The sequence below is a fragment of the Bos indicus x Bos taurus genome, chromosome 21 (assembly GCF_003369695.1).
Source record: "Bos indicus x Bos taurus breed Angus x Brahman F1 hybrid chromosome 21, Bos_hybrid_MaternalHap_v2.0, whole genome shotgun sequence".
Taxonomy (NCBI): Eukaryota; Metazoa; Chordata; class Mammalia; order Artiodactyla; family Bovidae; genus Bos; species Bos indicus x Bos taurus.
The window spans coordinates 33,766,622-33,789,012 of record NC_040096.1 but is presented as its reverse complement, the minus strand read 5'-3'; the positions used below and the strand labels follow the sequence as shown (position 1 = coordinate 33,789,012).

Below are 22,391 nucleotides of genomic sequence, written 5' to 3'. Positions count from 1 at the left end.
GTCCACATACTGAGAGGGAGGTGGACAGTAGAGAGGGGAGGGCACAGTAGTGATTTCAAGTGGGAGCTTGCCAAGGGCGAGGTTGGCAGCTGGAATCCAGAGCATGAGGGGCAGTGGGTCTGCAATGGGAGAGGGACCGTCCTGGTGAGTTGCCGAGGAGAGGCTACCACACAGTGGCACACTGGTAGACAACTGTCACTCAGGCCTAGGGCCGGGGTCGGGGCTGGGGGCTCTGATCTAAAGTGTGCTGGCATCCACTGTGCCCAATACCAGAGTGGACTTCACGCTCCCAACCTGACTTTGCTGAAAGCGGGGATCTGGGTGCCTTTTGATGATCAGCTCTCACTGACTGGTCCAGAAACCAGCTCAGGTTCAGAAAGCTCCAAAGATGCCCGTGGCCATGGGGTCACAAGAGGGGCCAAGCAGATGACATAACGGAGAATTGTGCCAAGTGTGACAAGCAAGAGTGAAGGGACGAGGTCCGGCTGATGGGGCCCTGTGGGAGTGCGGGCGCAGGGGCCAGAGATTCCACCTGGTGGGTGAGCCCCCTCCTGCCCCCAGTCCTTCATTACTTCTCCACCCCTTCACAGTTCAATTCCCCCCCTTTCTTCTCTCTCACCCTTCGCTGTGCTCTCCTGGCCGCTGGCACATCATAGACGAGTGAGAGGGTTTCTCCCCCAAGGCGCTCATGGACCTGGGGGAACCTGCTCAGAACTCAGTTCAGTACCCAGAAATCTGGTGGGCGTCACACTGCCACCCAGGCCAGGGAGGCAGAGGACAGAGGGAGCTTCTCAGACAGTGGGGGACCGTCGGGGACAGAGAGGGAGGGTGATCCTGCCAAAGGAAGGGCACTGCCTGGACAAAGGGAGTGAGCTGAGAGGCAGTTGAGAGGCTTAAGTGTGGCCAGGGCTAAGGGGCCAAGGGATGCAGTTTGGGAGCAAGTGAGGCTAAGGAAAGCGGGGCCTAGACCCCAGCTGGCTTTGCAGGCCCCGTGAGAAGTTTAACTCTATGCAAAGATGACCAATAACAACAGGATTGGAGGCAGAGTTTGGCCAGCTCTGCATTTTAGAGAGATGATTCTGGCTGCAGTCTGGCTAGAGTGAATGGGGACAGGGAGATGGTGGGAAGGCTGACAGGCCAGGCGGGAGGTGACTGATGGAGGCCTGGGCTGGGGGACCTGGTAGGAGGTGGAGAGGAAGATGAACGCAGGTGGTGTTTACTGAGCTGAGTTCTGCCCCTCTTTGTTCTAATGGATGCATTATCTCATGTAACCCTCCAAACAACCCTTGGAAAGAGACACTATTATTATCTCCAGTTTACAGATAAGGTATGTGAGGCTTGGAGAGATTAAAGCGTCAGGTAACAGTTTGAGGCTGGTGGGAGCAATTGAAGAGCTTACCAACTGCTGAGGAGCAGAAGGGGCCGTGGAAGGGTTCTGGGGACACTCCAGTCTCTGGCTTGGTAAGGTGGGTGGTGCCACCCATGACACCCCAGCCCTGGAGGAGGATGTGCTGGGGGTTGCAGAAGAGTTTGGTTTGGATTTGTGGCCTGGGAGCCTTTGTGACATCCAAGCAGAAAGGTCCCCTCCAGAGTTAAATGTTTATTTGGGCCTGTGACTCCAGGAGAAGCTGGGCTGAAAGCAGAGATTTGGGGATCGTGGGCACAGAGAAGGTGTCATGGTGTGGACGAGCTTGGCCAGGTAGCATGTGGAGCCTTTGGAGAGATGGGAGGGACCAGGAAGGGACAAGAGTGACCAAGAAGCAATTCCTGGGCTGGCTGGGGGCAGCAGAGAGGCAGGTGAGCGCTGGGGTGGGGGTTCTCAGAGCAGGGGGAAGGGAGGGGTGTCCACAGCGTTTCACGTTGCGGAGGCTGTTTGAGAAGTGTCCACTGGGCGCAGAGAGTGGGCATCGTCAGGCCTTGCTGGAACAGTTTTCATGGGGCACCGGGGTGGGGCGTGCAGGAGCTGGGAGCACTTAGGGGGCGGCAAGGAAGCAGGGCTGGAGGGGAGCCCACATTTCCACAGCTCGGCTGCGAAAAGGAAGGGGGAGAAGCGAGTGGAGGTGGTTGAGGGCTCAGTGTAGAGAAATGAAGTTCTTCTTTTAGCATGTCCTAAAATTTTCCATTTGCAGCCATGGTTTTAATTAACTTGTAGAGCTTCAGTATCTTAATTCTACTGGGGGTTTACAAAGTACAGTAAAACTTAAGCTATCCAGAATTCTTGGAGCCACTCTGGAAAACCAAAATTTATTTGGATGAAAATATTTGAGATACAGGATTTTTTTTAGCTTTTAAAAAAAAAAAAAATCATTTGGCTGCTTCAGGGCTTAGTTGCACCACGTGGAATCTCTTGTTGCAAGATGCAGGCTTCTCTAGTTGTGGCACGTGGGCTTAGCTGCTCTGCAGCCTGTGGGATCTTAGTTCTCCGACCAGAGATCGAACCCACGTCCCCTGCATTGCTAGGCAGATTCTTAACCACTGGACCACCAAGGGGAGTCCCAGGATTTCTAATTTTTTTTTTTTTTAGGATTTCTAATTTTTTACAAACTTCTTTCATTATGGAAATTATCAAACATATAAAAGTAGAGATTAGAATACAAGGAACCCTCACGTCCCTACTACCCAACTTTAACAGTTATCAACTCAAGGCCAATTCTCGGCCATGCACACCCTGTTCCCCTCCTCCCACCCAAGTTCTAGGAGATTTGGAAGTAAATCCTAATGTTATATCAATTCATCCATAAAGCTTTAGTATATTTCTCCAGAAGATGTAAGACTTTAAAAAGACATTCTACCACAACCCCATTATTATTCCTAAAAATTCTAACAAGAATCCCTTAATCAAATATCCATTGATCAAATTTCCCTGTCTCATTTTTCCCATTACAAGGTCCATGCATTGCATTTATTTGCTCTGTCTCTTAAGACTCCCTTTCTATTTTCACATAATTCCTTTCTTTTTTTTTTATTTTCACATAATTTCTTTGTTGAGGAAACCTGGTTGCTCGGAGGCATGAGCGTCTGGAATATCGGAGAGAGCTGAGAATCACGACAGTGAGAGCAGGACAGGGAAGGATGGGGGCGGTGATGGCCAGACAGCAGGGACAGCCATCCGTGGGAAGGAGCCAGGACGCCGGGGCCCACCCCAGGCAGGGAGGAAAGTCAGAGCTGCTGGGGGTGGCTCATCCCAGTGATCCCCCTGAGGCCCTGCAGCCACAGGGACAGAAGGAAGGAGGAAGGATGGCCAGAGCTCAGGTTGGCAGGAGGTCAGGCTGCCTCATCAGGCTGGAGGTAAAGGGTGGGGCAGGGCCTGAGATCAGGCTTGGAAGGAACAGGATGTCTGTGCTGGGGAGGGAGGGAGAGGACAGTGCCAAAACCCCAGGTTCTAGGCCATCCTGGCTCCTCCCCACCTGGCCCTGGCCCAGGAGCCCCTCCCTATCCTCCCAGCTGCAAATCTACCCTGGGGCTCGGATACTAGATCCCTTCGCAATGAGGGTGGTCCGTGGCCTGGATCCCTTGCTCTGCCTTCTCCTCCTTGTACTCCTGGACCCCCACAGCCCCGAGATGGGCCATCTGCCTCAGCGAAGATTTGAGTACAAGCTCAGCTTCAAAGGACCGAGGCTGGCATTGCCTGGGGTTGGAATACCCTTCTGGAGCCATCACGGAGGTAAAATGTCGGGTGAGGACCAGCCATTCCCAGTGTTCCTCAGAACACTGGAGAGGCTGACAGGCTCTGGGTGGCCATGACAGGGTGGGGAGTGGGCCTGCCAGTACAGCCACTGCCCAAGACGGGGCCAGGCCTGGGGCAGACAGTGCCAGGGGCCCCAGGACCCCCCAACCCCGACCTGTCTCCTGCTCCACCTCCACAGCCCCACCCCTACCTGTCCGCCTCAGCTTCTCCTCTCTGCCTCTCCCCTTCTCTGCCCTGGGACTTCTCTCTCTCCTTCTCTTCTTACCTCTCCTTGGAGAAGCCTTCACCACCCTGCCTCATGGACCTGTGCACATACACACACATGCTAATAGGCTGAGTCTCGGACTCACAGACGCAATGCAGCTTGGATCTGCACAGCCGATCCTCTGGTGCTACACTGTCAGGTTGGGGCTGTCCAGGAGACCTGGGGCAGCCTGGAGGGAGGCAGCCACGTGGCCAGCTGTTTCACCAGAGAAGGCCCCAGCCCTGCCCTGTGTGTGTGTTGGGCGGAAGCAAGCATGAGAGCATCTTAGCCCATATGTTGTATTCAAGGCCTTCCAAACCCAGACCTACAAAGAATGTGTCTTTTACTCCGTCTTGTTCTAAAAAGATTTTTGAGGACTTATATGGACCTATGCAACTAAGAGGAATTTAAATTAGGAGTGAGCCAGAAGAATGAGACATAGTGTTAGGACTGAGGCATGAAATGAGTCCAGGAACATGGCTTGCTGCCAAAAGATATGCTGTTAAGCCTGCCCACTCTTCAGAGTTGAGCCATGAACCTGGTTTAGAGCCTCCTAGCAGCCAAACCAAAGAGAGAAAGCAGATCCATTGTGTATTTTTGTGTCTATGAGATGTAATGTCTGAAAAACAGCATCATTCCTGAGACTAGAGCAAATATCCCTTTAAGAAGACAGGCCTTCTTAGCAGGTCTAGGCCCGGTTCTCCCTCACAAAGCCCCAGGAGGTAAACAAAGGAGGAAGCTGTTCCCCATAGCTCAGAGCAGGCCCTGCCTCAGGCCCAGGATGGCAGGACCACACTCATTGTTCTGGGCCATGCCAAGTCTGGGGTGTTCCAGGACATATGGGGGAGCAGAGGCACATTCTTCAAGGTCACTCAGAGATATGCTCACTGTCCATTCACTCATTCATCCTTTTATCTGACTCACCCCCATGTCCTCTGTGCCCCGCCCAGAGACACAGGGCTGAGTCAATTTCGAGGATCCTGCAGTCTGCAGTGAGGTCCCCTGAACAATCCACCGGAGGCCCAGCGCAGAAGTGGGGCAGACATGGGCAACCTCTGCCTCCTGCATGCCACTTCAGAGGCGGTGGTGGCTCCCAAGGGCTCCAGCCCTCCTGGCCTTGCAGCCTCTGAGCCTCCCTACCCCCAGCTCTGGCCGCTGCTGAGCAAACAGGCTGGATTAGCAGTCTCCAGGACATGCTGGCAGGGTCTGGGCCCTGGGCCAGGTTCCAGGCTGGCAGGCCGCAGGGGAGTGGAGGCAGCTGGGGCAGGGCCTCTGGTCTCCCTTCTCCATTTCCTGCCAAACCTGCCTCAGTTTCTCGCTCCTTCCTTCCCTCTCCCCCCATCCCACTCACATCAGTGGTAATTCTCACACTCACTCCGTCCCTCACGGCCAGTTCCCACCTCTGCTTTCGTGCTTTCCCCACCTTGGGATGCCCCCTAGGTGCCCCCACCAGGAAGGCCCACCTCTGTCTGGACATACCCGTGTATCCACAGCCTGGAGTCCTGGCCCTCCGCCTGGTTATTCTCTCAGGGTGCTGCTCCCCTGTGTTCGTGGTCTCCGGCCTGTCCTTCCCCTCATAGGCCTCTCTTTCCTCCTCTGAGAAACACAACGCTCCCATGCTCACTTGCTCAGTCATGTCTGACTCTTTGCAACCCCGTGGACTGTAGCCCGCCAGGCTCTTCTCTCCAGGGGACTCTCCAGGCAGGAATACTGGAGTGGGTTGCCATTCCCTTTGGACACAAATCTCTCTCATGGTGGAAATGACTTGTATTTTGGAGTCAGAGGGAGCTGGGTTCCCATTCATTTAGTTCCTTAATTTTTCTGAGCCTCAGCTTCCTCATCTATAAAATGGGGCCTTGGGACTTCCCTGATGGTCCCATGGTTAAGACTCTAAGCTTCCACTGCTGGGGTCATGGGTTCGATCCCTGGTTGGGGAACTAAGATCCCCCGTGCCGTATGGCCAAAAATAGTATAATAAATAATTAAAAGATAAAATGGGGCCCTATAAAAGCAAGCTGCACAGACTTGCAATGAGGCTTATGTGAGAATGCAGGTAAAGAGCCCCATGTATGTCTGGAGACTTCATTCACCTTCCCTCCCCCTGGCAGAGACCCAATCCCCACTTCTTCGGTGGATTCCACTGTCTGACCAGCCAGCTTATGACCTATTGGCTGTGATGTTCCCTCCTTCCTCCTTCTGGAGCCCAGTCTAGACCAGTGAGAGAGAGTGATGGGGGAGCAGGGGCTGGTGGGGCCCAGGCCCTGAGCTGCCCTGGCCCGCAGATGCCATCCCGGGCCTGGAGGAAGTACGGCTGGCCCCATCCATGCGGAACCGGAGTGGCGCCGTGTGGAGTACAAACCCCGTCCTCTTCCCTGCCTGGGAGGTGGAGATACAGATGAGGGTGACCGGGCCGGGGCGCTGGGGAGCCCAGGGCATGGTAAGTGGTCCCCACGAAGGTCCGGCAGAAGGGTGGGTCAGAGGAGCTGGTGGTGAGCCCGGGGTTCCAGGGTCCTGCAGCGACCCCTGAGCTGAGCAGCTGCGGACCCACAGGCCGTGTGGTACACCCGGGGCAGGGGCCAGGTAGGCCCTGTACTGGGGGAGCCAGACTTGGGGGACGGCATTGGGATCCTCTTCGACTCCTCAGCCCAAGATCCCCAGGTGAGTGGTGGTCTCCTGCCCGTCGTCCCGCCCACACCCTCACCCTCCGCCCTGTGCCCGGGTCTCAGGCTGCTTGTCCCCTCCCACACAGAACAGCCCTGCCATCTATGTGCTGGCCAGAGACAGGCACACTCTCTACGAGCCGCTTGGGTAAGGGCCCGCCTGGGTTGACCCCTACCTCATTCCTGGGCTGCGAGGAGCTCGGTGGTCCACACACAGAGAGCCCCCCTCCTAGGGCAGTGCCTCCTTGCTGCCCTCACATCTGAGCTGATGACACTGCCCAGGGCCCCCCTCTCACTAGGTCCCAGCCAAGCCTCCTCCAGGGCCTGGGACCAGGGTTGGCTTGCTCTTCTTGGGAATTACTCCACGGAGTCCTCAATTCACTGAACCCAACAGCCCCAGGGCAGCGGGGGTAGTGAAATGACGCAGAGTGAGGCCCGTGGTCAGTGTTTTCACTCCCATCATCTCCTCTTGACACTCTTGAGAAGTGGGGATTGTTAGGCCCCAATTACAGGTGAAGACGTTGAGCCCAGAGAGGAGAAGTGATTTGCCCCAGGTCACACAGCTGTGCCCGGAGCTGAGATTTGAGGACAGGCTTGCCGGTCGAGGGTCCACGCCCTTTCCCGCACCAGCTGCCTGCCTGCCTGCCAGCACTGTCCCTTTCTCTCCGATGACGTGGCTCCCCATCCCTCTGTAGCCAGCATGCCTCCTCAGTAGCTGGGCCAGTTCATCAGTGTCTCTTAGCAAACATCCCTCTTAGCTCATAACAATTAGAATAATTGCTAACATTTACGACCTGAGCTTACTGTACGCCAGGCACTGCGCCAAGCACAACCCTCATAACAAGGTTATGAGGTAGTTCCAATTATTATTCTCATTTTAAAGATGGAGGAACTCGGATTTGGAAAGGTGAGGCAACTTGCCCAGGGTACAGGGGCTCAGAGGGCAAACACACGCCCCCGGGGCCCCGTCCCCTGCTTGGTGCTGCCCCCTCTCGGCCGAAGGCGGTGGTGACGGGCTCGCTGCCATCAGAGCCTCTGTGTGTCCATGAGCCCAGACACACTCAGGATGTCTCAGCACTCCTAACTCTCTGGACCAGCTGCTTCACCCCCGCGGGGAGGCTGGCTGGTCATATTGTCCTTGGCTGCTAGGGTGGGTCTCGTGCTGTCTGTCCTGCTATGGGCCAAGAGTGGCAGAAAGGAGAAGAAAGAGAAGCCGTACCCAGAGGGAAGCCAGTGGGAGACCGTGGAGGCGGTGGTGGGCCTGGGGAATTGTGGGTAGAAATCCCACTGTTGGCCCAGGCTGAGCCCTAGGGAAGCGTCTCAGGGCGGGCCTCGGCCTCTTCTGTGGATTCCAAGTCCCAGCGTTCTGCCAGGCAAGGCTCGCTTTCCCGCTCCTCTCTCTTCTGCTGCGAGAGCAGAATACAGCAATGGAGGCTGGAGCTAGACCAGTACCACTGGGGGCGGGTGGCACTGCAGGCCTGGGCAGCACGGCCTCTGGGACCACCCCTACTGGTTAGGCCTTGGGTCCTGTGTGGCCTGGCTGGATTCCAAGTGCCCACAGGGATGGAGGCAGCCTGCTGCTGGGCTCCTGCCGCCAGGACTTCCGGAACCGGCCGTACCCCTTCAGAGCACGGATCACCTACTGGGGGCAGAGGCTGCGTGTGAGTCGTCCCTCCTGCCTTTGTGGGTCTACTGGGCAGGAAGTGCGGGTTACAGGGCTCAGAGTTCTGTGGATTCCCACGATCCCACAGACACACCTGTAACAGCACACGTGGTCCCTGGCACATGCAGGCAACACCCATAGGGATCCCTGCTCTCTACACAGACTCCTAACTTGCCCCCAGCACATTCCTGGGAGAGCTGGCACAAGCCCAGGTGTGCGAGCCCCTCCACATCACTCTGATTCCAAGCTTCCCGCCCGCCTTCCGGGTCAGGGAGCCAGTGAGTCAGGTGGGGACACTGCCTCTGCTGGGGCTGGGGGAGAGACGGGGCTCCCCCTGTGAGGGCCTCATGCCCTTTGTGTCCCTCAGGTGTCCTTGAACAGCGGCCTCACTCCCAGTGACCCAGAGGAGGTCTGTGTCGATGTGGGGCCCTTGCTTTTGGCCCCTGGAGGTTTCTTTGGGGTCTCGGCGGCCACGAGTATCCTGGCAGGTGAGGGCCTTCTGGGCAGAGGAGTGGTGCCCACTGAACACCCCTTCTAAGAAGCACTAGGGTGGGCCAGCCAGTTCCTCACTGTGGGACACAGGAAAGCCACAAACTCTCTCTGGACCTCTGTTACCATCTGGGGAAGGTCGTGTCTGCCTTGCAGAGTTAGATGAAAGTCTCAAATGAAGTAAAACACGAGTCACTTCCATTTCACTCTTGGCTCCACAAAGGTCCCTAGCTGGGATCTGTGGGGCAAGAGGAAGAGGGACAGCCATGGGGGACATCTAGGAAATGGAGCAAAAGGATGTGATGTAACAGACAGCCTGTGGAGGAGGCTGCAATCAGAGAGCAGGGTGCAATCAGAGGTGGCGTCCTGGAATGCCAGGACTTCGGTGTTTAGACTCCAGGCGCTGGGGAGCCATGGCAGGTTTCTAAGGAGGAGAGTGACGTGGTCAGAGTCATGAGGAGGAGGAGGAGGCCCCTGTGTGGTTCTTCTGCCAGTAGCAGCCAGGCTCTGGGCCTGAGGGTATTGCTTTGCCTGTGGCCATGGCTCTAGGTCAGGAACATCCAGTTTTCCCATTCACTGGGGGTCCCCCTCTACCTCTCTGTTGGAGTCAACCCTCACAGCCCACCCGTCTGCTCATCTGATCCTCACACCTTTCCTATGAAGAGACGCAAGATGAGGATCAGAGCTGCTCAAAGTCACCCAGATCTCTTGCCTGCCTGGAACATAATGGAGGCCGGGGGTGAGGGCTGAGGGAGTGAGTTCCCTTCCCTTCGCTACCCTGCTTTCTAGATGACCATGATGTCCTGTCCTTCCTGACCTTCAGTCTGTGGGAACCGGGTCCAGAGGTAACGCCGAACCTGGGCCTTCCCTGGGGGGAGGGCTGGGGGAGAAGCAGCCCAGTGCTCCCTCCCCTTCCCGGATGCTCTGCTCACGTCCAGCTGTCAGACCTGTCATTCCAACGCTTATCTCTACCTGCTTGCAGAGCTCTACTCAGGCCAAGCCTTGTGCAGGGAAGTGCTGGGGGCCAGAGGTGACCCAGAGCCAGGCCCTGTCCTCAAAGAGCTGTGGGAGCACTGAGGGGTCCTAACCAGCCAGGGGAGCATGGCAAAGATGAGCTTGAAGGAACAGAGGGAGTAGCATAGACACAGGCCTGAGGGAGCTGCTGGGGTCTGGGCCACAGTGGGAGAGACGGGTGTAAAGATTGGCAGTGCAGCAGGGCTGGGAGGACTGGGCCAGGTGGCTGAGCTGAGGGAGAACTAGGTGTGTGTGTGAGTGTGTGTGCATGTGTGTGTGTGTGTGTGTGTGCGTGCGTGTGTGGCGGAGGTACGGCAGGGCTGGGAGGACTGGGTCTATGCCAGGGTGGCTGTTTGCTCAGGGAGGGGGACAGGGCTTGAGGGAGGCCCTGTGGGAAGACTCCTCTGGGTTTGGGGCCTGAGTTTGTGTCTTCTTTCTCCAGCCTCCCTCACAGCCCTTCCTGGAGACGGAGCAGCTCCGCCTGGCAAAGCAGCTGGAAGGGCTGCAGGCAAGGCTGGGCCTGGGCACCAAGGAAGACATGACTCCAGAGCTGAACTATGGAGTCTGGGAAGAGGGTAGGGACCCAGAGAACAGGCAGGTGGGCCAGGGACTCGACTGAGGGTCACAGTATCCTCTTCCGTTCAAACCAAGAGCCCTTTAACCAGCGGGAAGGGGGCGCCTGAGGAGGCTGTATCTAAGCAGGCTCTGCCCCATCACCCAGACACATCTTTCCAGGGGAGTCCTGGAGGCAGAAGCCACACGTTTCTGCCCCTCCAAGGTGGCTTCAAAAGACAGGCTCTGTTGCCCACCCCAGCGGCCTGCCTGCCCCCACTCTGCCTTGATCCCCAGGGGAACAAAGCTTCGGCCTGGAGGAGACACTGCACAGACACAGCCAGATCCTTCAGGCCCTCCAGGGCCTCTCCAAGCACTTGATGCAGGCTGAGCGGCAATGGAAGCAGCAGCTGGGGTCCCCAGGCCACATCAGGCCTGAAGGAGGCTGGGTGAGTGGTCCTTCGAGCACCCAAGGGTCTGCCTACAGGCCCTGAGAAGCCGAGCTCCATAGGCACCAGATCTGATGGCACCAGTGAGCTCTCTCTGTCCAGAAAGAGGGGCAAGCACTACCCGGGAACTCATCTCCCCCAAGGTCTGGAGAGATAGGAGTGCGTGCATGCGTGCCTAGTCACTTCAGTCGTGTCTGACTCTTTGTGGCCCCATGGACTGTATCCCACCAGGCTCCTCTGTCCATGGGGCAAGAATACTGGAGTGGGATGCCATGCCCTTCTCTAGATCTTCCCAACCCAGGGATCGAACTCGCGTCTCTTGTGTCTTTTGCATTGGCAGGTGTGTTCTTTACCACTAGTGCCACCTGGGAAGCCCTGGAGGGAAAGGAGGGCAGGGGTGAAATGCTGCAACTGGCAGGGTGGCATGGATCTGCGAGGCAGGGGAGTGAGGTGGGGGCTGGGGGGCTTGGCACAAGCAAAGGCCCACAGAGCCCATGGCTGGGGCTGGGGAAAGGAGTTGCCAGGTATTTAGATGCGGATCTCTAGACAAGTGACAAAAATAGACTGGGTGCTTATTTGCATGTAGCTCCACATGTGATCTGATTCACATACGCTTGCTTAATGCTCAGATGCACCAGAAGCCTCGTTTCCCCTCCACTGCCATCCTGGCTTCTCCCCCTGGGAATCACGTCCCATGGCAGGCCCAGCCTGGGGCCTGAGAGCTGAGCTCAGTCAAGATGTTAGACGCCCGGCAGAAGAGGCCAGTGGCTCCTGTGAGCTGGGCTCTGGCAGCTCGAGGTTTGAATTGTGTCCTCAGGACAGAGCAGCTGAGGACAGAGCAGCCCAGAGCAGCCGAGCCTGGGCTGCTGGAATAGGGCAGAAGGGAGGCACCAGGTCCTCCAAGGCCACGTCTCCCTGATCCTACTGCCAGGCCCAGGACTCCCCCTGCCAGGCTCCACCCACCCCTGAGAGAGGTGGCTCCCTCTCCAGGTCACTGGGCAAGATGCCAGCCCAAGCACTGGGAGTTGACTGGCTGGGACCCGGGTAGGGGGTGGGGATGGGGAGGGAGGGGGAAAGGGGACTTCTCAGGGAGAAGGGTTTGGGAGGAGGGGAAAATCAGAAGCCCAGATGCAAAAGGTCAGATAAACCTAGTGTATCCCAAATGAGGGCCCAGGTAATGGAGTGAGGCCTCTAGAAGGAAGAGGGCTGCAAATCCCCAGGGAAGGTGAACCCTTCTCAGAGGGGCTGTGCCCTGGGCCCTAGAGAAGAGGCTGGTACCCCTGCAGGACTCAGCCAAGGTCAGCGCCCTACTCCTTGGACAGCGGACTCTGCTGCAAGACCTGCAAGAGATGAGGTAAGGGCACCCAGAGAGGAGGGTCCTGGGGGAGAGGGAAGAGGAGTCCCCACCCACCAACTTGCTTCTCTGCCGGAAGACCCCCCCATCAGTCCTTTAATGCTTTCATCATCTCCTGAGCAGCAAGCACAAAGCCTGGAAAACAGGGAGGGGTGTGGGGCAGAGTTAGGTTTGTTGAACTGAGCTGAATTTAACTGAATCAAGTTTAAAGTTTTGAAACTCCTGGTTTAAACACAACTCCCTGAGACATTCCCACCCCAGGGAGGGTTAGTAAAATCGAGCCTTCCTTCAGTGATAGCTTCTGGAAGGAGGGGACATTTTGAGGAGGTTCTTGGAGGGAACACAACCAGAAGCAGGCCCAGTTGGGGGATGGGCAGTCCCTGACTTCATTTTACCCCCCTCTGGCCCCTTAGCATCTCACTCTAGGCCCAGGCCTCTGGAGTTACCCATGGAGCCATAGGGGCAGGGGGTCACCTTGATGCCATGGGAGGAGAGGGGCTTCAGGCCATATGCTGTGGCTGCACCCCAACCCCAGCCCTCCTCTCTACATCTAGATTCCCTGGGGCTGGGAACATGAGGAGGAAGAGAATCTAAATCCCTGGGGGCCAGGGACGGAAGGCATAGCCCAGGGAGCCTGGGGTTGGGATGGACAGCTTAAGGGAGATGCTTCTCTGAGCTAAAGTGTCTCAAGGAGAAGCTCTGGGTTGGGGGGAGGACCACCAGTCCCCAAAAGGGGCCTTATGGGTGGTGCCTGTTCCTCACCCAGGTGCTGCCTTTGAGGATTATGGGAAATCCATAATTAGGTACTTTGGGTGCAATCAGAAGGGATAATGGGTTCTCTCCCTCGGTTTCCACTCTGTATCAGGGATGCAGCTGCTCACATGGCCTCAAGAGCCCAGGTCTTCTACCTGCCTGTGGGCACCAAGCATCATTTCTCAGAGCTGGCCCAGATCCTGAGCCTCCTGCAGAAGGACCTGCGGGGCCCAGCGGTGAGAGGGACAGGAGCGAGGACCACGGGGCTCAGCCTCCTTCTAGCACTTCCACAGCCCCAGGCCCCTCCTGCCTTTGCCCTTCCCCCCTGGGACTCCTGTCAGGCACACCTGTGTCCGTGTCTGTGTGTGCATGCACACGGGCATGCAGGCACAAGGATTGCATCTTCTCTCTGCCTTCTCTGCTCTCTGGAGAGTCCCACAGACTGTCAGTACCAGCAGGGCCCTGGAGATCACTTGGTCCAACTCCCACAATGACCAGAAGATAAATGGGAATAGGCTGTGCCCAAGATCATTCAAAGCTTAGTGGTGAAATCCGCTCTTTCCTGTGCCCTACTCCATCTTGCTCTTTTCCTTGCCCTCTCCATCACCTTGTCTTTTGCTCTGTATTTCTCTCTCTCACTTATCTCTAGAGCCTTCGGTCCCCTGAAGATCCCAGGTCCCAGGCCCTCCTGGCTGTTCCCACAAATAGGGACATAAGACCTGGGGTGGGGAAGCAGCTTTGTACCCTGCCCCCTCTGCGAGTTCCCTGGATGAGAGCCAGGGTACCCCAACACTGAGAGAGGGAAACAAAACCCCACAGTGGTCCAGATTCCAGGTCCCCTCCCTCCTTCTGAGTAAGAAGCTGATCTAAGATCTTAGAACATCTCTTTTCAGAGAGCAGCAGCCAAGGACCCTCGCTCACCTGGCAGGTCCCCAAGGGTTTCCTCGTGCCTGCAGCCTGGCATCTTCCTGTTCTTCCTCTTCATCCAGACTGTAGGCTTCTTCTGCTATGTACACTTCAGGTGGGCATTCCCATGCGCAGGACTTCCCACACCTACCTGGCATCTCTTGGGTCTGGACCACAGAGATTCAGTTTGAGAGAGGGGATACTAAGATTCCAGTGGGGAGATCCACATGACTTACCAGCTGGCAAGGAGCACTGCCCAAGTTAGGGCCCATTTTTTCCATAGAGATGTGGACTACCTGCTCAGCTGCTGGTCCCATCTGAGTCCTCTCTTCACAGAATTCACTCTCTAATGTGAGAAACTGACAAGTAACTAACAGTCACATCCTTTGTGATCAGGGCCATGATAGCAGGAAGCTCAGGGGCTTAAAAAGTGCTTGAAAAAGCACTAGAGCCAGCTTGGGGAGATCAGGTAATCACATGGAAGGGATATTTCATATGGATCATCAAGGCAACTAGGAATGTTTCAAGCCCAACAAGATAAGTAAAAGCATTGATGTAGAGGAAACATCATGAGAAAAGACGTGGAAGCATGAAAAAATATATATATATATTTTGGAGAAAAAGTGGCAAGTTCGGTACTGCTAGAGCTAAATGTTTGTGAAACTGGGCAAAGAGAATTTAAAAGTTTGGGGGCATGTCACAGTTTATGCTTGATGAATGTTTGTAAACGAGTAAGACATTTAGAGATGTAAGATGTGCTAAGGAGCTCAGAAATGGGGCAGTCCTTGTCGGTGGTTTTTCAAGACAAGGAATCAGTGCAGGCTGTGATGGTCCTGGAGGAGGAGTGGAGTATGCTGAATTTCAAAAGCAGAATGGGAGAGGAGATGGCCTGCAGCTGTGCAGAACAGCAAAGGTATGAGGGTGGAAATGATGACAGGCTTATGTTACACAGGAGTGTGATGGTAGTCATAAGGCTGGAGCCACCTGGACAGAATTTGAATACCAGGAAGAAAGTGTGGTACTGATGGAGCAGACCAAGGTGTCATAGAAGTTCTCAGAGCAGGGGGTGCTGTGGTCCAGGGAGTGTAGGGTGGTGAGTGCAGTAAATATAAAGATCCTGGTCTCAAGAACCCAGAAGGGAGAAGCCCAAGTGACTGTCTTCTCTCCCTGGCAGCAAGCAGAAGCTGGACAAGGGCCTTCAGGACTATTTGTCCACATGCAGCCTTCCTCTGAGTTCTACACCACAAATCCCTAGGGTCTTGGGGGCTCTTCGGAGGCAGCCCTTCTCCCCCAGCATACAGGCGTGACCTCCTTCAAAGCCCTGATGAAATGTCCACTTCTCATCACTAGGAAGTCAACATGTACCTGGGGGTAGAGGGTTTGGCTGGTGTCTTCTGCCTCTGGGTACCTAGTTCCTACCCACACCTTAGCTTTTGGGGACATCCACCCTTATTAAAGGCAATTTCTCGCTTCCCATGCTTTGATGTGCTCATTTACCTTCCAGTATCACCTTAATCTCTGAAGACTTCAACTTCTTCCAGATGGTCACTGGGAGTGGGCTCCAAGCAGGCAAGGAGGCCCAGGGCTGGCTTGACTGCCAAAAAACCAGATACCCCATAGGCCTGAACTCAGGACTATGGTGGGAGATGGCATCACTAATGTGTATAATTCTGTCCCCAAATTCACCCAAAACAAGGAAGGGTGCCTCCAAGTGCCCTTCCTGGTCCAGCCCAGCCAGCATCACCAATGAACAACTCTCTCCCTTCTCCCTGGAGCTCCAGGGGTCAGCAGGGCAGGCGCGTGACCGAGAACTCTGAGAGGCAACCAATGGAGCCATAATTGGGATTCCCCACTCTCTGGTCTCCCTCCCTTTCTCAGCATCAAGCTCTTTGGGCAGCTGCTAGGGCGGCAGGTTGGAAAGAAGGTTGGGGCAGAGCCCAGGGCTACTCACACCTCCCAGCTGAAATCCTGGTTATCAGCCATCCGGGGGAGAAGGAAGTAGGGATAGCAGGGTTCTGGGGCGCATAAAAGCACAAGTCATTCCCCTGGGGAGCGACCCCCCCCCCTTTAACGGCAGCCCCAATCCGTTGTCAGCAGTGCCCAGCGGAGCTTGGCATGGAAGGAGGCACGTTGGGGAGGCGGGAGTGAGGCGCGGACACGTGGTCCAGTCTGCTCAGCCCCGTGCATGCCCCCCGCCCCCTGTGAGGAGGGGTTTGGGGCTATGGAGGCGGGCCCGGGCAGGGGCGGGCGGTGGGCGGTGCAGAGCGTGGGGCGCCTGCCTGCGGCGGGAGCTGTCCCTGAGACCTAGTGCTGAAGTAGGAGCGGACGTGCCTGGGTGCCCGCCGCGTGGTAACCGGCGCCCGGTGCCCGGGTCAGCGAAGACCATGGCGTTCATGGTGAAGACCATGGTGGGCGGCCAGCTGAAGAACCTCACTGGGAGCCTGGGGGGCGGCGAGGACAAGGGGGACGGGGACAAGTCGGCCGCCGAAGCGCAGGGCATGAGCCGAGAGGAGTATGAGGAGTATCAGAAGCAACTGGTGGAAGAGAAGTGAGTGGCATCCCTTCCTGGCTCCAATGGCCCTCCCCATCCCCCAAGAGGCCCCCGGCCCACCCTTAGGGCAGTCTCAGACCCCGAGCCCCTCCCCTACTTTTCCAGACTAGGTAAGGGCCGGGCCCTCTAGGCTGCCCCCAGAGCCACCCCATGTCTAACCTAGAACCCCGCTCCACTTTTACATTTGGGCCCAGAGGGAGTGGGGGCAGGGGCGACAGGGGCCTGAGACGATGTGGGGGCACGTGCATTTCTGACGAAACAAGTAATCCCTTAATCCGATCTGGTCTCAGCCGTCTGTGTCTTCCAACTGGAGCTCCTCTCAGCCTGAGGCTCAGAGAAAAGCGCTGCAGCTGAGGGAGAATCAGTCATGGAGACAGATCCTGAGATGAGGGCACTCTTGTGTGCGGACAATGCTGGGACAGAGATGTACCTGGAGTGGAGTTAGGGGCTCAGCTCCACACTAGGCTGCTTGGGTCAGATCCTGGCTTCGCTTCTTTTTTGCTGGGTGACCCTAGGCAAGTTCCTTAACCTTTCTGTGCCTCAGTTTCTTCTTCTGTAAAATGTGGGTGGTGATAAAACATGCCGTATATGTTTATGAGGGTTAATACTTAATGCACATAAACCCCTTAGCAAGACACCTGGCACATGGCAAACCATTAAATGTTAGCTATTATTTCACTTAATCATGATAACAGTTTTGTGAGCTGCAAAATCTTATCCTCATTTTACAAAACGGGAAAATAAATGATTTACTCAAAGACAAAAAGTGGTAGCTGAGCCAGGATGCGAACCCGTGTCTGTCCCAAATACTTTTCCCCACACTGACACAACCTGTCAGAAAAAGAAAAGACAGACCGAGTCAGATGCCACCTATGTTAAGGTCCGGAAAGCCAGACAGACGTGCCCTGATAGCTGCATCGGGCGACGTGTGTGGAGGCAATAAAGGGCACTGTGATACCAGGGAGAGACAGTGAAGATTGATCTTGGCTGGTCAGAGCACCCAACATACCGGCCGGCGCGGGTGGGAGCCAAGTAAACTTCGGCTAGGACATAGAGACCCTTCCCGCCGCCTTCCTCGCAGGCCCCGCCCATTTTCTCAGCCCCGGCGGTGATTCCGCCCCCGGTGCCCCCACAGGATGGAGCGGGACGCGCAGTTCACGCAGAGGAAGGCAGAGCGGGCCACGCTGCGGAGCCACTTCCGAGACAAATATCGGCTGCCCAAGGTAAGCTTAGGACCCTGGGCTGCAAGACACATCCGGGACCCCGAGCTGTGGGCTCCGGACCCCTTTGCCGTACTCCTGGCACTGCAACGCTCAAGGAGTGTTTGATTAAATTAACGATTCTCTCACTCCTTCACTCATTCACGGTTAATTAGTGCCTGCCAAGGGCCAGGGCTTGATGCTGACAGGTAGCCCAGTCCAGATGGGTTTGTGTTTCTGGAGTCAATCCAGGCCCCTTCTCTCCTCCAACCCCCACTCACCCAACCCAGAGTCAGGCCTAGGCAGATGAAGAGTTGGAAGGCAGTAGATTCTACCTCAGGGGTAAAATCTCTTGGCACTTCTAAACACCCAGGGAGGGAGGTGGACAGAGAGAAGGCAGCACCTTCTGTGTGCTTGATCTTCATGCCCTTACCTAACCCTTCAGTAACTCTGCCAGGTAGCTACTACCCACATCTACAGATAAGGAAACTGAGGCTCAGAGAGATTAAGGGACTTGGCTATGGTCATACACAGCCAGAGAGTGATGGGAGTGGGAAAAGAGATCAAGCCCGTACGTGCTGAGCCTGCACTTGCTCCCAGACCCCTGGTTCCTTCCAAAGTATGAAGTCTGTCTGCAGATAGTAAAGTACCCCCTTGATTGCCCAAGTAGCTAGGAGGATGTCTCCTCTAGGCTCTGCAGCATCAGATGATCATGTAAGAGTTCTGTTCCTGTTGCCTAAGGAGGGAACTGAGGCACAGGCCACTCCCCCTGCCCAGAAGCTAGACTCTGAGGAGAAAAGGAAGCACAGGCTACACCTGAACTTGATCTTCCACTTGAATTGGAGGATTAGATATGTGAACGTCATATTCACTCATTCAGTACATGTTTACTGAGCCCCTGGCTGCCTCTGATTTCCCACAGGGCACTAGTCTTTTGAAAATCTCTCAAAGGAAGACTCAAACTCAGCTAGGAATGGATCATTCCTCAAATGCTTGCACTAAGGGTATAAGAGAAACAACTCTGCCATCAGAGAACTCTGAGTCCCCTAGGAGAGAGAAGACTTGGCTGTAACTGAGTAGGACATAAAGTGGAAAGCCAAAGAGCCCCCAAAGGGACAGGGAAGTGCAATGAACATCAGTAGGTAGGTGCTGTGCAAAGAGGACACAGACGTTGGAATGAGGGATACAGGTTTACATTTAGCTCCCCCACTTCCTAGTGCTGTGACTTTGGGCAAATTACTAAAGTTATCTGAGCCTCAATTTCCTTATTTGTAAAATGGAGAAAATAACACCTACCTCACAGTGGTGTTGTGAGCATTAAAAGCACTCAGCTCAGTGTCAGCCATGTGATAGGTGTTGGATGAATGGAATCCATCACTGTGATGGGTAACATTCTTCAGTGTAGTTAATGACAGTCAACACACAACTTAGCTGACTCAGTCTGACTCCGAAGTATTTTTATGTTGTCATTACTCACTGCGCTAGTGTCTCACCTTCAGTATCTCAGGGTGAAGTCAGGCCGTGTGAAAGGGCAAGGTCTCCATATCCAAGCGTCAAAAGCTTGATTCTGGTATGGAGAAGGGGGGCTGAGTTCACTGGAACCTGGAGTTCCAGAATCCTGGGGCCTGGAACACAGTCCAGGCTCCTCCTTGCCCCTCAACTCTGAGTCCCCACAGACCTGCAACCCCATCGCACCCCTTTCCCTCTTCCCTTCAGAACGAGACAGACGAGAGCCAGATCCAGATGGCAGGTGGAGATGTGGAGCTGCCCCGGGAGCTGGCCAAGATGATTGAGGAGGACACAGAGGAGGAGGAGGAGAGGGCCTCGGTCCTTGGGCAGCTGGCCAGCCTCCCTGGCTTGGACCTCGGCTCACTCAAGGACAAGGCCCAGAGCACATTGGGGGACCTCAAGCAATCAGCTGAGAAGTGCCACATCATGTGACTACTTCCCCTGGGGTTACCCACGGGGGTGACCAGAGGGCTGGGCCCACACAAGCGCTGAGAGCATGTCTCAGCTTCCAGGGACCCATATCCCATCTTGGCTTTGTCTCCCTGCCCCAGGCCAGCCCCAGGACCCTTCTCATCCAGGGCTCCAGTCTGCCTTCTGCTCTCACCCTCTCCACTGGGAGCAAAGTTCCCATTCCTCACCCTACCCCTCAGGACCCACCATCCCTACTCAGCCTGGGAAGGTCTCCCAGGATTGTAGGAATAGACCTGACCCTCTCTGACCATGGCCCCAAGTTCCTGCACACAGGAGAACCCATAGAGGGACACACAGAGGGACACAGAGATCCTGGTGTGCTCAGAGGGGTATGTCACAGATGCATCCTGGCACACAGAGACACAAACACGGGCCAGCTCCCCTGGGTGCCTAGCTCCTCTAGACACCAACACTCAGATATGCTCAGGGGAGCTTTAAGCAGACACTCACAACAGACAGGAGGCCTGAGTTCAAGTCTCCACATTTACTCTCCTTAAAACCCACCACCCTTTCTGGGCCTCAAGTCATTGTCTATACAACTGGAATGGACTGGGTGATTTCTAAGACTTCCTAGCTTGGCCTCCCTGACCCTTGAGAGTCAGTCCCACACCCCTCCTTGGGTAGAGCAGCAGCTGCAGCCATAGTCTCAAGCGGCTGCCACTGTGGGCTCTGGCTCTTGGAAGCTGAGTGATGCTATGTGAGGGGCTTAGTGCCAAGGATGAAGCTGGCACTGAACAGTAGCCCAGGAGGCTCCAGGCCATCTCTGGGCCCAGGGCCCAGCCAATTTCTTTTCTGTTCCTGTAGAACTCTCCCTGGATTCCATAGCTGGATTTCCTCTCTTAGTTCAGTGAAAAATAAAAATTCCAAATGACTTGCCTATTTCACTTCTTACTGACCTCCAGGAGTCTCAGGTTTCACAGGCCCCTAACCTTGGCCTTGGAGGGGTATTCTCTACCTCCTCATCCACAGCTTCATAGGAGTGCCAGCTCCTATAAGATACTCAAGCAGTCACCTAGATGGGCTGCACCAGGGAAGGCAGGGCCTCTGGGGCATTACCTGAGCCTGCAGGAGGGGCTGACTCAACCACAGCTGTCTCTGGCACCTGTGCCGATCCCCTTCCACATCTTGGCCATCGAAGGTGTAACAAAACGAAGGCAGGGCAACTGGCTTCCAGCCCAGGCACTACTGTGTGACTTTGAGCAGGTCCCTTTCCCTCTCTGAGCCTGTTTCCTCCCTCGCTGTGATATTAAGAGCCCCACTCAATAATAACAACACCTGTTTCACAGGGTGGCCATTTGTAAAGCCCTTGGCACATGGACCATATCAATAAATGGTAACTTGTTCTTAAAAAAAAAAAAGTGTAGAGTCCAAATCTCATCCTGCTCACCTATGTGTGTGTCCCGAGGGTGGGGGTTATCCAGGAGACCAACCAGGAGGCTCTGCAAGCAGGCCATCTCAGAGGCCTGCGAGGAGCAAGGTGCTACAGGCAGATCCTGGTGCCCCTGTTTCACACAGGACTGTAGAGAAGCCAGCCAAGATTTATAGGCAGAAGAGCCATCTTGGGGTTTGGTTTCAAGGGCAAAGCTTCCATTAGGTTCCTTTGTAAAATAAGAACAAGAAACATAAAACCTGTGCAGTAGGTAATGTGGGGAGGGAGAGGTGGGAGAGAAAGAGAGGACGATGAGTTAGGATGGGAGAAGACCCTATGGAGCTTTAACTAACCAGCCCAAAGAGAACAAATCAAACCACCAAGGAATAACAACAATCTCCATGAGCTGGCAGTTTCGGTTGTGGGGGCAGGGAGGGACGCAGGCCCCGGATCTGGGCAGTGATGCTCAGCTGTCACGCTGGGTCTTCTCTCTTGAACACCCCAGGGAAAGGGGCCTGGGCTGCCCCCAAGGAGGGTCATGGGACAAAAACCCCTCCTGACCTTCCTGGAGCTGGAGGAGACCAAGTTCTGGCCCCAGGTTGTGGGGGGTGGGGCATGGGCCACCTCGGCAGCATCAGCAGCAAGGCCCACGTCAGCACTCCGCCCTCCAGGGGCCTTCTGCCTAATGGGACTGGACAGACCCTTTCCCCTCAGTGGTTTGCAGGACCAAAGCGAAAGAGCAGGGATGCGGGCCGTGGGGAGGCCGGGGAGTGAACACTCACTGAACCCTCACAAAATGGGCTGGCTGGGGCCTGGGGTTAGGGAGTGGGAGGGGGCCGAGCCCCCATTCTGGCTCCTTGCTCACAGCCTGAGAACCCTGAGGGGCCCTGACCTGTCTGCCTGTCCCTGGAATCGAGGTGGAGAGGGCAGTGAAGGCTCTGGGGCTCAGGCAGAGATGGGCAAGGAGGGTGGGCTGAGGGGTGCACAGGCTCTGCTCGCCTCCCCACCTCGCTCTTCCTTCCCCTGCTCTCTGAACTTCCCTGTCAGCCCACGGCCCTCTCATCTCCAACCCTCAGTCTCCTTCCTGGCTCTCACCCACCCAACACCTATGCCCTCAACGTGAGGCTGACCTGGCCGAGCTGGAGTGCCCCCTGCATCTGCCGCACGCTCAGCCCTCAGCCCCGCAGTCCTCCCATCCTGCTTCTACTCCCACTTAGACCATCACTTTCTTGATGACTAGTCCATCCTCCGGGTGTGATGTGACAGCCACAAAGCCACTCACCACCAAAAATTTCCAGACCGATGCAAGTCCCACCATTAGGGCACCATAGTTTAGGGAAGGTATCATTCTTCTCCCGGCCCCTCCCTCCTGTTCTCTCCTTTCTTCCTTCTCACCCCGCAGGCAGTCTGAGGATACAGGACATGCTGACAGGTGATAAGACAACCCCTCCAACCCCCTCACTCTTTCAGGAGGAAGACAACAGAGCTGGCCGGCCTGCTCCCTCTCACCCCCACCCTCA

The 22,391-nt window shown here is 55.7% G+C and overlaps 1 protein-coding gene across 3 annotated transcripts; it reads left to right on the top strand.

The window, feature by feature from the left end:
* The first annotated feature begins 3,351 nt into the window (after positions 1-3,351).
* LOC113879805 (complexin-3) lies at positions 3,352-20,860 on the top strand. 3 transcript variants are annotated; one of them, XM_027521608.1, is made up of 13 exons: positions 3,352-3,664; positions 6,215-6,369; positions 6,483-6,590; positions 6,682-6,740; positions 8,154-8,253; positions 8,623-8,743; positions 9,534-9,589; positions 10,201-10,333; positions 10,608-10,759; positions 12,046-12,113; positions 12,979-13,102; positions 13,760-13,887; positions 14,947-15,264. In XM_027521608.1, exons 1-13 carry the CDS (start codon positions 3,487-3,489, stop codon positions 15,077-15,079), a joined length of 1,515 nt encoding a protein of 504 aa, XP_027377409.1. In that variant the 5' UTR covers positions 3,352-3,486; the 3' UTR covers positions 15,080-15,264. The 3 variants fall into 3 exon arrangements, with proteins under 3 accessions (XP_027377409.1, XP_027377410.1, XP_027377411.1); XM_027521609.1 differs by lacking the exons at positions 12,979-13,102; positions 13,760-13,887; positions 14,947-15,264 and adding exons at positions 17,459-17,546; positions 19,239-20,373 and having other exon boundaries at positions 3,359-3,664; XM_027521610.1 differs by lacking the exons at positions 3,352-3,664; positions 6,215-6,369; positions 6,483-6,590; ... (8 more) ...; positions 13,760-13,887; positions 14,947-15,264 and adding exons at positions 16,030-16,320; positions 17,459-17,546; positions 19,239-20,860.
* Positions 20,861-22,391: the final 1,531 nt, after the last annotated feature.

What these genes read in the sequence shown, in the direction of transcription:
- LOC113879805 (XM_027521608.1), top strand. Translation starts at nt 3,487, where the DNA reads ATGAGGGTGGTCCGTGGCCTGGATCCCTTGCTCTGCCTTCTCCTCCTT. An exon ending in GGCCACGAGTATCCTGGCAG is followed by an intron (nt 8,744 to 9,533) that starts GTGAGGGCCTTC and finishes CCTGCTTTCTAG; the next exon opens with ATGACCATGATGTCCTGTCC. An exon ending in TTCTGCTATGTACACTTCAG is followed by an intron (nt 13,888 to 14,946) that starts GTGGGCATTCCC and finishes TCTCCCTGGCAG; the next exon opens with CAAGCAGAAGCTGGACAAGG.